A 16529-nucleotide genomic window follows, 5' to 3' on the forward strand; every position below is an offset into this window, starting at 1 on the left:
CGGCGCGAGACGTTTCAGCGCCCGGTGCGATTCGGCCGGGGGGACTTCCATCCCCTTGCGGGGACTGTGCGGGTCGGTCGGGGACGAGCTGTCTGCCCGTGGGCATGGGGAAGAGAGTGGAAGTTTGTTGCCTCCATCACAGTGAGGGGGTGTTTGGAGTCACTGTGATGGACGTTTGTGTTGGGGCTATGTGTCTTGTGTTCTTTTTTTCTATGACTGCTATGTAGTTTCGTTCGGTACTTCGGTACCGAATGACAAATAAAGCTCTGTTATACTGTTATGATAATAACGGAAGCATTGATCATCTGTGATGTTAGCACCTAGGAATTTGAGGCTGCTAACTCTCTCCACCATCAACCCACCAGTGAAAACTGGTGGTCTGTGGACTTCCCATTTCTGAATGTAATAATTAAATAAAAAAGAAACTGCAGATGCTGGTTTGTATCAAAGGCAGACATAAAATGCTGCAGTAACTCAGCGGGTCAGGCAGCATCTCTGGAGAAAATTGATGTGACATTTTGGGTTGGGGCCCTTCAGACTGATTGCAGTGGAGGGGACTGGAAGCAAGAAAAGACCAGGTCAAATCAGGCAGGGTGATTTGCCTGATAGGCCAATTGTTGGCTCGGGATGGTGTGATCCAAAGAGTTGCGAACTGTGGAACTGTTTAACAGACTTTTAGTGGAGGAAGTGGGGGAGGGGAGCGAGGGGTGGTGGGAGGAGTGTGTAGAAGTGACATTGAAGGAGAGGTTACTGTTGTGGCACCACTCAACCCGATGTTCTATCTCTCGCCTGTGTGCTGACTCAGCACCACTGGCGACTTGGCCAACAACAGTGGTGTCGTCAGGGAATTTATAGATGCCAATGGAGTTGTGCTTAGCCACAGTCATGGATTAAAAAAGAATAGAGCAGGGGGCTAAGCATGCAGCCTTGAGGTGGCCCTGTGTTGAAGGCCAGCGAGGAAAATATGTTGTGAGTGATCCACAGATTGAGGACTGCCAATGAGGAAGTCAAGAATCCAGTAGTAAAGGGAATTACAGAGGCCCAGGTCTTGGAGCTTGGTAATGAGTTAGGGAGAATTATAGTTTTGAAGCCAAGCTATGGTTGATGTGTAGGAAAAAAACTGCAGACGCTGGTTTAAATCGAAGGTAGACACAAAATGCTGGAGTAACTCAGTGGGTCAGGCAGCATCACGGGAGAGAAGGAATGGGTGACGTTTCAGGTCGAGACCCTTCTGTCTGAAGAAGATTAGACTGTGGAGTTTAGAAGAATGAGGAGTGACCTTATTCAAATTTATGAGATCCTAAAGATGTTTCGAGGGGTAGATGGATGTTGGGGTGTTTTCACTAGCGGGAGAGTCACGAACAACGGAACAAAGCAACAAAATAAGTGGCCCGTCATTTAAAACTAAGCTGTGTTGAAATTCCGAAATGTTCTGGCCCAGAGACCATTACACACATATTAATTGAGGTTTATGGGGAACTGACGCTGTGGAGTTGAGAGACACAAAAAGCTGGAGTAACTCAGCGGGTCAGGCAGCATCTCTGGAGAAGGGTCTCGACCCGAAACGTCACCCATTCCTTCTCTCCCGAGATGCTGCCTGACCTGCTGAGTTACTCCAGCATTTTGTGAATAAATCGATTTGTACCAGCATCTGCAGTTATTTTCTTATACTCTCTGGAGAAAGGGTCTGAAGAAGGGTCTCGACCCGAAACGTCACCCATTCCTTCCCTCCCGAGATGCTGCCTGACCCGCTGAGTTACTCCAGCATTTTGTGTCTACCCAAGCTGTGCCTGATGTATGTGTTCTTGTTATCTAGGTATTCTAGAACAGAGTGGAGAGCCAGTGAGATAGCAGCTGCTTTTGATTGGTTGTGGTAACAGGCAAATTGAGGCAGTCCCAGACCACTTGAGGCAGCTGTTAATTTGCACCATAGCTAACCCCTAAAATTACTTCATTATGATAGATGTGCTACCAGGCGGTCATCAGGTCACTGTGCTCTTCTTAGGCACCAGTACAACAGACCCCCCTTTGAAGCAGATTTGAACCTCGGACTTCAGAAGAGGGTGAAAATGTCCTTGAAAACCCCAAGCAGGTGGTCTGCACAGCATTTCATGCTCATCCAGTTATACCATCTGGGTCAGACATGTTCCATGGATTTATCCTCTGGAAGGATGCTCTGACATCAACCTCAGAGATCGAGATCACAGGGTCCAAGTTTGTACCTCCCTAAAAGTCGCAATACAGCTAGATAGAGTAGTAAAAGAAGGAATATAATATGCTTGCCTTCATCAGTTGGAGCATTGAGTATAAAGATCAGGATCTCATGTTGCAGCTTTACAGGACTTTGGTTAAGCTGCATTTGGAATATTTTGTGGAGTTCTGGTCACCCCATTACAGGAAGGATGTGGAGGTTTTGGAGACGGTACAGAAGACGTTTACTAGAACCCCAGTCAGTTGATGTCACGTGTATCAGGGTACAGTGAAAAGCTTTTGTTGTGTTCTATCCAGTCAGTGGAAAGACAATACATGATTACAATTGAGCCATTAACTGTGTACGATAAGTGAATAACTTTTAATGCAAGGTAAAGTCCGTTCAAAGATAGTCCGAGGATCTTCAATGAGGTAGATAGTAGTTTAGGGCTGCTCTTCACTTGTCGTAGGAAGATTCAGTTGCCTGATAACAGCTGGGAAGAAACTGTCCCTGAATCTGGAGGTGTGCGCTTTCGTTGCTATACCTTTTGCTCAAAGGGAGAGGGGCGAAGAGGGAGTAGCCAGGGTGCGAATCGTCCTTGATTATGCTGCTGGGCTCGCTACCTAGATTAGAGGGTATTACATATAAGAAGAGGTTGGATTGTTTTCTCTGGAACATTGAAGGTTGAGGAGAGACCTGATGGAAGTATACAAAATGATGAGAGATATAGATATGGTGAACTTGAATGAATGAATGAATTATTGTCACGTGACATCTTTGCTTGCCTACCAAAGACGCCGTGTGACAAGTGGCATGCAAGCGGCGTACTCAATCCACGTGGTCCATCCTCATCCGTCAGCCGCAGACTCCGACCATGGCCATGGGCTCTGCTGACTTCACTGGCCGTGGGCTCTGACCCACGGGGGCTCCGGCCTCAGCCACTCCACGGTGGGCCGGGAGGCATCTGCCGTAGCAGCTCGCCAGGAGGCTTCTTCACATGATACTGGATCGCCCGTCTTAAACACCACAGATCTAGCTCTCTAGCAAATTATGAATCTCCTGGTTCATCCAGGGCTTCTAGTGTTGAAGACTCAAAATGGGCAGGTTGTCTTATGAGGAAAGGTTGCACAGGTTAGGCTTGGCAGAGGAACTTAACTGTTTCTTTGCTCGTTTCGAGGTGAAAGCTACAGTGGCAGACATAACACCCTCTCCAGCACCTGACAGCAACACCTTCACTGTGCAGGAGTATGATGTGAAGCGCGTGCTCAGAGCAGTGAATCCCAGGAAAGCTGCAGGCCCCGATGGTGTGACGGGCAGAGTGCTGAGGGAATGTGCAGACCAATTATCTGAGGTCTTCACAAAAATCTTCAACCTGTCCCTTTTAAAATCCACCATCCCTCCCTGCCTGAAGTCCGCCACAATCATCCCACTGCCGAAAAAGTCTGTCATCAGCGGTCTTAACGACTACCGTCCGGTAGCACTCACACCGGTCATCACAAAGTGCTTCGAGAGACTGGTCCTGCAGCACATCAAAGCCAACCTCCCACCCACCTTCGACCCACACCAGTTTGCCTACAGAGCAAATAGGTCTACAGGGGATGCCATCGACACTGCTCTTCACACTGCACTGACCCACCTTGAACACCAGGGGAGCTATGTGAGGATGCTCTTCCTCGACTTCAGCTCTGCCTTTAACACGGTCATCCCGAGCAGACTGGTCACCAAACTTTCCGACCTTGGATTTTCCCAAACCATCTGCCAATGGATCAAGGACTTCCTGACCAACCGCCCCCAGACCGTCAAAATAGGCCCTCACCTCTCCTCCACCATTACACTGAGCACCGGCTCACCACAGGGCTGTGTGTTGAGCCCCATCCTTTACTCCCTCTACACTCACGACTGCGCCCCCACCCATCCCACCAACACCATCATCAAGTTCGCGGATGACACGACTGTGGTTGGACTCATCTCAGAAGGAGATGAGACAGCCTATAGGGATGAAATCCAAAGGCTGGCAGCATGGTGTTCAGTGAACAATCTGGTCCTGAACTCCTCCAAAACAAAGGAACTTATAATTGACTTTAGAAAAACCAGTGGAGATTACGACCCACTCTACATCAATGGGGTCTGTGTGGAAAGGGTACCAGCTTTCAGGTTCCTGGGTACGCACATCGCAGAGGATCTTACCTGGTCTACCAACACCATCACCACAGTAAAGAAGGCACAGCAGAGACTCCACTTCCTGAGGATCCTCAGGAAAACCAACCTGCAGGAGAAGCTCATGTTGTCCTTCTATCGCTGCTCCATCGAGAGTGTGCTGGCATACTGTATAACCACATGGTATGCCAGCTGCTCAGAAAAGGACAGGAAGGCCCTTCAGAGGGTCATCACGACGGCCCAGAAGATCATCGGCTGCTCACTGCCCTCCCTGGAGCACCTGTTCAGCCTACGCTGCCTCAGTAGAGCAGGCAAAATAATAAAAGATCCATCCCACCCCGGCCACCGTCTGTTTGTTCATCTGCCCTCTGGTCGACGTTTCAGGTCGATCAAATCCCGAACAAACAGACTTAAGAACAGTTTTTACCCCAGGGCCATACGAGAACTGAACACTACCTTTGCACTAGGCAACACCGTTAAAAAATCTTGTACTTAAGATAATTGTATTTAATTGTATTTATGTATTTATTTGTTTTTGCATTTATTGCATATATGTTTGTACGCACCGTCAGGATTGGCTATTTTTTAATTTCGTTGTACTCGTTGCAATGACAATAAATGAATATTATTATTATTATTATTATTATTGTAACTGCTGGAGTGAACTAAAGTGAAGTGTAGAATATCCTAAAGGGTCTTGATAGATTGGGCGTGGAGAGGATATTTCCTCTTGTGGGAATATCTAGATTTTTGAGCAATTTTACATCTTCCCACATTATTCTCTATTTGCCAGATCGTTTCCTGCTCAGAACATCTGTATCCCTCCCTTTCCAGCCCACTTACACCCTCTTCACACCTTTCATATATACCTTTGTGTCATTGGGCAATTGAGCAATCATACCTTCAGCATCTTCATCCAATCCTCATTATACTCTGCCTATATCTTTCCAAAAGTCTCTTTGGAAAAAGATTTACTTTTGTCAATTATTTTTCCTATTAACCAACCAATCGTCCACCCATGCCCCCAGTGCCATATTTTATTTTCTTCAACAAATTTTGACACATCGCCTTGGACTCATACAGCATGGAAACAGGCCCTTTGATTGAGCTTATCCATGTCAACCAAGATGCTCCATCTAAGTTAGGCCCATTTGCCCAATTTTCTAAACAGTAAATGGGGAACTGCGGAATAAAGGTTCATCACCGATCTTCTGGCAACTGATATGTAGGACAATACTGGTCCAGTACCTCCTTTCATCCGGATAAAATTACGGGACCGCACTGGAAATTGTCCGCCGCACCTAAGACAGATGAGGTAGCCAATCTCAACCTCATTGGGACTTTCACTGGTAGGCTTCTGATCCGCAGGTTGAAATTCCCCCTTGCAGCTGGGGCTCTGGAACTCCGGCCCAGCCAGAGTCAGTGGATCCGTTCCGATAACCAACTTCTGAGGCTGACTTTGCATTAAATCTTACCCCCCTCTACTTAAAACCTATGTTTTCTGGTTCTTGATTCCCATACTCTGGGTAAAATACTTTGTGCATTCACCTTTATCTATTCCCTTCATGATTTTGAATATCTCTGCAAGATCACCCCTCATCCTCCTGCGCTCCAAGGAATAAAGGCGAACCTCTCCCGACAGCTCAGATTTCTTATGAAAATCTATGCACAGTGCATCCCCTGCATTTACGTATTACCTTTGTAGAGAACTCCAATAAATTAGATAACATGATTTACTTTCACAAAACTGTTGATTTTTCCTGAATATCTAGAATTTTTCTAAGCATCCTGCTTCAACACAGAATCATAAAGAGATACAGCACAGAAAACGCCCTTCATCCCACCGTGTCTGCACTGACCATTAACACCAATCCTATATTAATCCCTTGTTTTACATTTCCCCACATTCACAACAACTCGCTCCAGGTTCCACAACTCACCTACACACTAGATGTAATTTACAGAGGCCAATAGACTGACCAACCTGCACGTCTTTGGTATGTGGGAGGAAAGCAGAATACCTAGAGGAAATCCACTTGAGGAGACACAGACAACACATAAGATTGGGAATGAACTGCTACGAGGCAGTCTATTATTTGTGCAGGATGCTGGTTTAAACTGAAGATAGACACAAAAAGCTGGAATAACTCAGCGGGTCAAGCAGCATCTCTGGAGAGAAGGAATAGGTGACATTTCGGGTCGAGAACTTTATTCAGACCTGAAACCTGAAGAAGCGTCTCGACCCGAAATGTCACCTATTCCTTTTCTTCATGGATGCTGTCTGACCGTCTGAGTTACTCCAGCTTTTTCTGTTTATCTTCCATTATTTGTGCCACCGGGCTGCTTATCTTTAATGATATCTATATATTATTGATATTAATGATTCGTGCTTTCCACGTTCTTTGATCCTGTTCTCCGATATAATTAAATATTCCCCAAATAAAGGGAATCTTGGGAAATTAAAACAAATACATCAACTATGTCACTAACTGGTGCTTGTAGGACTCCAGGATGAGTTCTAGACATTTGTCAATAAGCAGCTTCACCAATTTTGTTCCCTGGTGATTGTATTTTTCCTGGGGTCGTTGACGGATTGAGGTTGCACGTGTGATGGGGAGAATCAGATGATTGTCCTCCTTCAAAGCAGGAAGCTTCCAAAAGTACCCAACAAGTTGTGCAGGACGCGAGGCTCAGCACAAAATGGAGGAACATCACCTCATATTTCACTTGGGCAGCTTACACCCCAGCGGTATGAATATTGATTTCTCCAACTTCAAGTAGCCCATGTATCCCCTCTCTCCATCCCACCCCCCTTCCTAGTTCTCCAACCAGTCTGTCACCCTGATTGAATTGTATCTCTGTATACTTCATTGTCACCTTCTCCAATCTAATAATTACCTATTCTACATCTTCCTTGGTTGCCATCCCCTTTAATGTCTCGTTCTCACACCTTACCCTTCCTTAGCTCTGTGTCTCCCTCTTCCCTGACTCTGTCTCGACCGATTCCTTCTCTCCAGAGATGCTGCCTGTACAGCTGAGTTACTCCAGCATTTTGTGTGTATCTTCGGTGTAAACCAACATCTGCAGTTCCCGGTTGTTGATGCTGGTGGCCGCTCTTCCTACTCCGGTCCCGTAGATGGCGCTGCGCCGGGAGGTCAGCCTCTCCTGCCGCGGGCCCGGTTTTCCTCAGCGGTGTCTATTTACTCCGGGACCCATGGGCGAGAGCAGTGGACGGAGTGGCGGCAGTGCCGGCGCTGGCAGCGGCCTCCGGGCCAAGGGGTTAAGCGATGAGTACTTCGGGACCGCGGCGGACTGGGAGAAACAGGATGGCTCCATGGTGAGAAGCGTTCTTCATTCTGGTTGGAAATGAGCAGCGAATAGAGAAGAGGCGCGGGCCTGGAGGCGGCAAGCGCAGCGGAGCGGAGAGACAGTGGGGGCGGGGCCGCGGGAGGGCGGGGCCAGCGCTGGGGGCGGAGCATGGAGGCATCGGGGCGGGGTCTAGCTAGGGGCGGGGCCAGAGCTGGGGGCGGAGCATGGAGACATTGGGGTGGGGCCGAGCTCGGGCCGGGGCATGGAGACAGTGGGGGGCGGGGCCAGAGCTGGGGACGGAGCATGGAGATATGGGGGGGGGGGGGCCGCGCTGTGGGGGCGGGGCCAGGGCTGAGGGCGGAGCGTAGCGACATTGGGGCGGGGCCGAGTTGAGGCGGGGCATGGAGACAGTGGGGGGCGGGGCCAGAGCTAGGGGCAGGGCGTGGAGACGGGCGGGGCCGCGCTGGGGGCGGAGCCAAGTAGACCAGGGGGCGGGGTTACATTCTATTTCCAAACCTGCCCATTCATCTGCTGACACCAAGCCGCACCTCGCAAACAGCTAACCATATGTAGGAAGGAATTGCAGATGCTGGTTGAAACCGAAGATAGACACAAAATGCTGGAGTAACTCAGCGGGTCGGGCAGCATCTCTGGAGACAAGGAATGGGTGACGTGTCTGCCTCAGAATTTTAACTCGCAGTCCCGCCCTGTCTATATCCATAACTATCTTAAAGCTAATAGAACGGTGGTCACTGCTCTCAGAAGGCTCGCCCATGAACACTTCAGTCTTCTGCCCCGACTAATTTCCTATGAGTAGATCAAGGTTTGCCCTGTCCCGTGTAAGGCTCTGTACATATTGCCTGAGAAAATGCTCCTGAACATATTTGACATAATTCCACCCCGTCTAAGCCTTTTGCACTATGACAGTCCCAGTCTATATTGGGAAAGTAAAAATCTCCTACGATGGCAACCTTGTTAGTCTTGTAGCTGCCTGCTATCGCCTGGCAAATTTGCTCTTCTAATTCCTGTTAACTATTTGGGGGGCTGTAATACACTCCCAACAAGGTGATCATCCCCTGTGTATTTCTCAGCTCCACCCATGCAGCCTCACTGGACAACCCATCAGTATGTCGTCTCAGACTACTGCCGTGTCATTACCCTTAATCAATAAAGCAACATCCCCTCCACTTTCACCCCAACCTCAATCTCTCTGGTAGCAGCTGCACCCTGGAACATTAAACTGCCAATCCAGTTGTATTGTCGGTAATTTATATTATTGAACTTACTTTTGAGGATGAACCTATCTTTTGGGCCTTGAAGCTTTCAGTTTGAAATTTGTCAACATATTTAGGAGAGGGGTAGGGAAAACTAGGAACAGAAAGAGATTCAGGGATATTTTGCATTACAGGCCTGATTAATTTTTCATATGCCACTCAGCACGATGAGGATGATGGGGATGGTGAAGATGATGCGGAAGTGCAGCAGGAATGTCTGCAGAAGTTCTCCAGTCGAGATTACATAATGGAGCCACCCATCTTCAACACATTGAAAAGGTAACCGACCTATGCAATTATAGACAAGCAAGAAACACAACCCTAATAGGTAAAAGCAGCAAATAGTCCCGGTGATTTAAAAGGATTGTGGGAGAGAGGGCACTGGTGGGTTTAAAAGGAGCACAGGAGAATTACTATGAATTTAAGAGAAGTGTGGGAGGCAGTCCTAGCGAGTGTAAATGAGGTGTGAGAGCCACAATCTTGGTGAGCACAAAAAGCTATGGGATGCATAGTTACATTAAATAATCAAATATGGAATAAATTAGTTTAAACAAGAGCTGGAGATCTTAACTATTTTGGTCAAGGTAGTTAAAAGCATTGTAATCTGCAAGGAGCAGGACTTTAAGAATATTCTTAATCCTAGAGCCAGGATACATCTTGTATTCTGAACAACCACTGGCTCAGAAGTGTCAGCAGGAGGAACCCATCAGACATAGCACTTGGCGAACAGCTGATCTGACTATTGTCCATCCATGATGCTGAATGTTTCATAAATAGTTGGGACGAGTGCAGTCAGAGAGGGAAAGAATAATTGCCAGACAGATGAAAAGGAGGAGGCATAGACCATTCATAAGTTCATTAGTCATCTTCTCCCTCTCAAACTGTAGGTTGAATTGCTTTTACCAAAGTGGGCTTGACTGCAAGCTGTTTGAAGAAGCCATCATCTCGTAGAGCATTCTACAAATTCTTTCTCGGGATCCAGTAACAACCTGATTTTCCCAGTCTACATGCATATTGAAATCCCCCCTGACCAATGTAACATTGCCTGTCGTACACGCTGTTTGATGTATCTCCTGATGTAATTTGTACGCTACATCCCGCCTACTGTTCGGAGGACTGTATGTAACTCCCGTCATGTCTTTTTACCCTTGCAGTTTCTTAGCTCTACCCACAAGGATTCTACATCTTCTGATCCTCTGTCCTCTCTTGCTAAGGACTGAATTTTGTTCCTTACCAGCCGAGCTACCCCACCCCCTTTACCTACCTGTCTGGCGTTTCGATAGGATGCATCCCTCCATTCATCCCTCATGCTTGTTTTGTCTTTTAACAAGATTGTGGCCAATGTGATCTTACCTCAACTCTGCATTCTGGATTACCCGCAGAGCCCTTTTCCTCCTTTACTATCAAGAATCTATATACCTTGCTTGCAGCATCTTTTGGGAACGAGGGTTCCAATAATTAATAATCTTTGAGAAAAAAACATTGCCTCACCTCTGCCTTAAATGGGAAACTCATTTTTAAACAGTGATCCCTAATTATAGATTCTTCCTCTGGTTGAAACATCCTATGCACAGCCATACTGTCAAAACCGTGTGGGAACTATCTTTCAATCAAGTCTCCTCGCACACATATAAAACCCAGCAAATTTAAGCCCTACCTGTGCAACAATTCCTCACTAAGAAACTCATTCATTTTAGTTATCAATCTTTGAACTGCTCCCATTGCATTAACTACCTCTTAACAAAGAGACAAATATTGTGCCCAATTCTCACAGACGAGGCGTTACCAGTATTCCTATAATTGAAGCATAAGCTCCTACTTTTGTATTCAATTTCCCAAGCAGTAAATGATGAAATTCTGTAAATTTTCCTGTTTACTTCTTGTACCTTTGCATGCAAACCTTTTATGACTCAAGCACCAGAAATTCAATTTAGTTTTGGATAACATCATGGACTATTTTTCAGTGAGGGCACCAGAACAGAGATACTGTCATATCTTCTGCCAACCATTCTTGGAAACTATTTGAAACTGCAACTTAATGCAAACTCCTCATTTGACATTTTTTATGCCCCCAAAATTTAACTTGCTTCTTTTACCCTCTTTTCTGCTTGTTGACCTCGAGCTAGATCCCTTAATGCATATCAAAAGCTGGTTTACTGAAAATTGTGTGAATTTGTATTTATGACCACAGTGTGGCACCAAACCTTCAGCCATTTTATCTAACATCAGAATACCAATTCTATTATTCAACAAAATCCATAATGGGTTTTTCGATGAGTGAAAAAACCCCAAAATTAACAACATATACATTCCAGATTGATTTATAACTAGAAATCACCCACATTGAATAAAATTATTTATTGATGACCAAATAAGTTTGCAAAGGTGTTGGTTAGGTGTAAATTATGAGATGTGTAAAGTTTTTAACTCTGTTCCAGTTGTTATTCCTGATATGCAGATATCAATCAGTTGACACCGTGAAAAATATTGAGCCCACCTTTTCTATAAAACCTCTTTTGATATGTCACACATCTTCTGGATTGATTTTTCAAGCAGAATTTTAGCAAAAGTCACAAAATGCAGGCAAGTTACATCACTCACATTCAATAGACAATAGACAATAGGTGCAGGAGGAGGCCATTCGCCCCTCGAGCCAGCACCGCCGTTCAATGTGATCATGGCTCGACCACGGGACTTAGCTGCGCAAGGCTTGGTCGCGGGCCTTTCATCGCCCGGTTCGGCCGCGGGACGTTTCAGCGCCCGGTGCGGGGACTGTGCGGGTTGGTCGGGGACGAGCTGTCTGTCCGTGGGCGTGGGGAAGAGAGGGGAAGTTTTGTTGCCTCCATCACAGTGAGGGGGTGTTTGGAGTCACTGTGATGGACGTTTGTGTTGGGGTTATGTGTCTTGTGTTCTTTTTTTTTTTTCTATGACTGCTATGTAGTTTCGTTCGGTACTTCGGTACCGAACGACAAATAAAGCTCTGTTATACTGTTATTCTCAATCAGCACCCCGTTCCTGCCTTCTCCCCATACCCCCTGACTCCGCTATCCATAAGAGCTCTATCCAGAGCTATCTTCTACTTTAATATACACATGCTAATCCCTAGAGCTGATGTAAAACTGTACATGAGTCACGTGGGGACACGGTGGCATAGTGGTAGAGTTGCTGCCTTACAGCGCCAGAGGCCTGGGTTTGATCCTGACTACAGGTGCTGTCTGTATGGAGTTTGTACATTCTCCCTGTGACCACGTGGGTTTTTTCCGGGTGCTCCAGTTTCCTCCCACACTCCAAAGACGTGAAGGTTTGCAGCTTAATTTGGCCTCGTTAAAAATTGTAAATTGCCCTTAGCGTTTAGGATATCCTAGTGCAGGGGTGGCCAAACCGCGGCTCGCGAGCTACATGCGGCTCTTTGACCTTTAATATGCGGCTCGTGGAAATATGTTGGCTGAGCTCCTTTTTTCATCACAGTTAATATAAAAGGTAAATAAGAAAAAATGTCAAGCTTTATAATTATTTACTGGGTATGAATTGAGACCCCATTGGAATGGTATGTTGGCATTCATAGCAAGAGGATTTGAGTTTTAGGAGTTTTAGGAGCAGGGAGGTTCTGCTGCAGTTGTACAGGGCCTTGGTGAGACCGCACCTGGAGTATTGTGTGCAGTTTTGGTCTCCTAACCTGAGGAAAGACGTTCTTGCCTTAGAGGGAGTACAGAGAAGGTTCACCAGATTGATCCCTTGGATGGCGGGACTTACATATGAGGAAAGACTAGATAGACTGGGCTTGTACTCGCTGGAATTTAGAAGACTGAGGGGGGATCTTATAGAAACATATAAAATTCTTAAGGGGTTGGAGAGGCTAGATGCGGGAAGATTGTTCCCGATGTTGGGGGAGTCCAGAACCAGGGGTCACAACTTAAGGATAAGGGGGAAGTCTTTTAGGACCGAGATGAGAAAACATTTCTTCACATAGAGAGTGGTGAGTCTGTGGAATTCTCTGCCACAGAAGGTAGTTGAGGCCAGTTCATTGGCTATATTTAAGAGGGAGTTAGATGTGGCCCTTTTTGCTAAAGGGATCAGGGGGTATGGAGAGAAGGCAGGTACAGGCTACTGAGCTGAATGATCAGCCATGATCATATTGAATGGCGGTGCAGGCTCGAAGGGCCGAATGGCCTACTCCTGCACCTATTTTCTATGTTTCTATGTTTCTAAAACGTAAGTTTAATGTTCATGGTTAGTAAAAATATTTAAGAATTTAAATCCTGATTTTAATGCTAAATCTGAGTGAGGCATTGTTCTTTATTGCTGGGGAAGGGAATGGTGGGAGGCAGAGGGATTAAAGAAATTTCAGGTCAGCAAGGGTTACAGAGGAACATCAGAAGACGGAGGTCATGGGTAAGGGGGTTAAAGATTTGGGTGCGCCGGGGAGTGAGAGTGGTCACAGGTGGCTTAATGAGTCTAGGCCCGACCGCACTCACATCAGTGTAACACAAGACGTTGAACTGTGCAGACCTAGTTGGTACACTTCGGATACAAGTTTTATTTAAAGTTCTGTGAAAATTTTGTGAAGGAAGATGGCGTCATCAAATTGTAACAAACGAAAATATGAAGATGAAAACAGAAATTTTAAGCCAGAGTGGGAGGAAGATTTTGCATTCACCGTTAAAGGAGGTAAACCTTTGTGCCTTATCTGCCATGTGTCACTCAGTCATTACAAAGCCAGTAACTTGAAACGCCACTATGAAACAAATCACAAAAACTTTTCGTATGGTTATCCACCTAAATCAGAATTAAGGAAAAACCAGTTAACTGTGTTAAAATCATCACTAAATAGCCAGCGGACACTGTTGACAACGTTCAGTAAGGAAGCCGATACAACGACTGAAGCCAGTTTTGTTATGTCATGGAATATTGCTCGTGCTAAACGCCCATATTCTGATGGCGAATTTGTAAAGAAGAATATAGCTGAGGTTGTTGCAGTGTTAGATCCAAATAACACAAAACTTCAGCGACTAACAGCACAAACATCAGTTTCACGCCACACTACAGGGAGGCGTATCTCTCAGATCAGTGCTGATGTTGCAGGCAAAATGCAAAATGATTTTAAAAATTCCCTTGCATTCAGCTTAGCTCTTGACGAATCAACAGACATACAAGACAACCCACAACTGGCAGTATTTGTTCATTATGTTTCCTCTGATGTAACTGTGAAAGAAGAGATGTTGGACTTAGTGGCATTAAAAGAAACAACTCGTGGTGTTGACATTAAAAATGCGCTTGACAGAACCTTAACAAATGCTGATGTTCCGCTGAATAAACTCGTCAGTGTTGCAACAGATGGAGCTCCTGCAATGGTGGGGGAAAATGTAGGATTAATTGCACTTATGAAAAGTGATCCCAGCTTTCCAGAGTTTCTCCCTGTTCATTGCATTATTCATCGTGAACACCTGGCAGCCAGATACTTCAAGTATGAAGATGTTATGAAATCTGTCCTTGAAATTGTCAATTTTATACGTGTAAATGGGAAGACCCACCGACAGTTCAGAAATTTTATTGAAGAACTGGAGCTTGAAGATAAACCCAGTGATGTCTCTTTCTACTGCATTGTGAGGTGGCTGTCAACCAGCAATGTCTTGAGTAGGTTTGTGGATCTGTTGGAGCCTATTATTACTTTTCTTAAAGAAAAGAAAAGATCCTATCCTCAACTGGAAAATGATGAATGGATGCAAGATCTGATGTTCCTTACTGATATAATGAATCATCTACAAACTCTCAACTTGGCACTCTAGGGGAAGGATAAGATTGTTTCAGATCTTACTCAGACAATTTTCAGCTTTCCGAATAAAATAAGAGTTTTTCAAAGAGACATATTGTCAAGAAACTTCAGTCACTTTCCCAATCTCAGTAGGAGAGTAAATACATTCCCTGGTATTGAAATAAAAGACCACAAACTGGAAGAATACAAAGATAAATTACAAGGACTGCCTGATAATTTCCTAGCCAGGTTTGATGACTTGCAGAAGCTGAAGCCCTGCTTCGCCTTTCTTGTAAATCCATTCATGGTTGATGTGGTCAATGATGGATGTCCAATTCTCGAACCTCTGGTTACGGAATCATCTGCTGTGGAAATGGAACTAATGGAATTACAGGAGGACCTGGGTCTAAAGATGATCCATAAATCCCAGTCTACAATTGAGTTCTGGAAACAAGTTCCAGAAATAAAATATCCGGAACTGAACAAAACTAGTGTGCGACTCATCTCAATTTTCAGCACAACATACTGCTGTGAATTACTGTACTCTAATGAAGTTTGTGAAGTCGAAGCATCGTGCAATCCTTACAAACCAACACCTGACGGAGCTAATTCGTACAGCTTTGACAACATATCAGCCAGATTTTCAACGACTCACAGCCAAGATGGAGACCCACAAGACCACTACTAGCAGTAAATAGAGGCTTTAATAGCCTGATATTTGTAGCATTGTCTTTGTCATAAAAATATTATGATAAGACTGTAATTTTGTAAGGTGGTATCTGATTAAAATATCTCTAATTTTATTGGTTTGCTTTTTTTTAACATATTTTCCTCCATGTTTTGACCTGATATTTACTAAGACAAATAAATATCATTAAAAATATAATGTTTTCCTTTTTAGTTTTAGTTTTGGCAGTTTAATTTTATGTTATTGAAATGCAAATTTGCATATTTTTCTTAGAAGTTCCCGTAGTTCATTACCGTATTAAATATGCTCAATATAGTTAAAACAATCATCAGTCAAGATTTTGAAAACATTTGGTATATATGTGTACTTTGTGATTACTGAAACTAATACAAATTAACAGTTTAAAAAACTGCATACATGAATAAATATTATTGCATACATGCATTACTTAATATTTATATAACATTTTGTAACAAAATGTGTATGTAACAATAAAAACGTATGTGTAAATTTTGTTCATGTCTTGCGGCTCTCAAACATCTGAACTTTATCGTATGTGGCTCTTACATTAAGCAAGTTTGGCCACCCCTGTCCTAGTGTATGGGGATTGCTGGTCGGCGCAGACTCGGTGGGCCGAAGGGCCTGATTCAGCAAAGTATCTCTAAACTAAACTAAACTAATATGTTATCCCCACCAAGCTCATCACCAAACTCCACCAGCTAGGCCTTAGCTCGTCATTATGTGACTGGATCCTGGACTTCCTGCTGGAACGACCGCAGGCAGTGAGAATGGGCCCGCACCTGTCCTCCACTATCACCCTGAGTACCGGCACACCACAGGGCTGTGTTCTGAGCCCCATGCTCTACTCCCTCTTCACACACGACTGTGTTCCTGCATTCGACACCAACACCATTGTCAAGTTTGCAGATGACACAACGGTGATCGGGCTGATCACCAACGGGGATGAAACAAACTATAGAGCGGAGGTGCAGAACCTGGCGGACTGGTGCTCGGATAACAACCTGTCCCTAAATACCACCAAGACCAAGGAGCTGATCATCAACTTCCGTAGGTCACATAACGGGGAATATGCCCCGATCTCTATCAATGGGGTCAGTGTGGAGAGAGTGTCCAGCTTCAAGTTTCTGGGCACTCACA

At 45.1% G+C, this 16529-nt stretch overlaps 1 protein-coding gene across 3 annotated transcripts in view; it reads left to right on the forward strand.

Moving 5' to 3' along the window:
* Positions 1 to 7484: 7484 nt before the first annotated feature.
* nelfcd (negative elongation factor complex member C/D) overlaps positions 7485 to 16529 on the forward strand; it is a 47209-nt gene continuing 38164 nt past the window's right edge. For all 3 annotated transcript variants that reach the window (XM_078419240.1, XM_078419238.1, XM_078419239.1), the window contains exons 1-2: positions 7485 to 7685; positions 9095 to 9210. In XM_078419240.1, the coding sequence (XP_078275366.1) occupies positions 7485 to 7685; positions 9095 to 9210 (317 nt within the window). The remainder of the gene's footprint in view (positions 7686 to 9094; positions 9211 to 16529) is intronic.

Source organism: Rhinoraja longicauda, chromosome 22, assembly GCF_053455715.1.
Source record: "Rhinoraja longicauda isolate Sanriku21f chromosome 22, sRhiLon1.1, whole genome shotgun sequence".
Classification (NCBI taxonomy): Eukaryota; Metazoa; Chordata; class Chondrichthyes; order Rajiformes; family Arhynchobatidae; genus Rhinoraja; species Rhinoraja longicauda.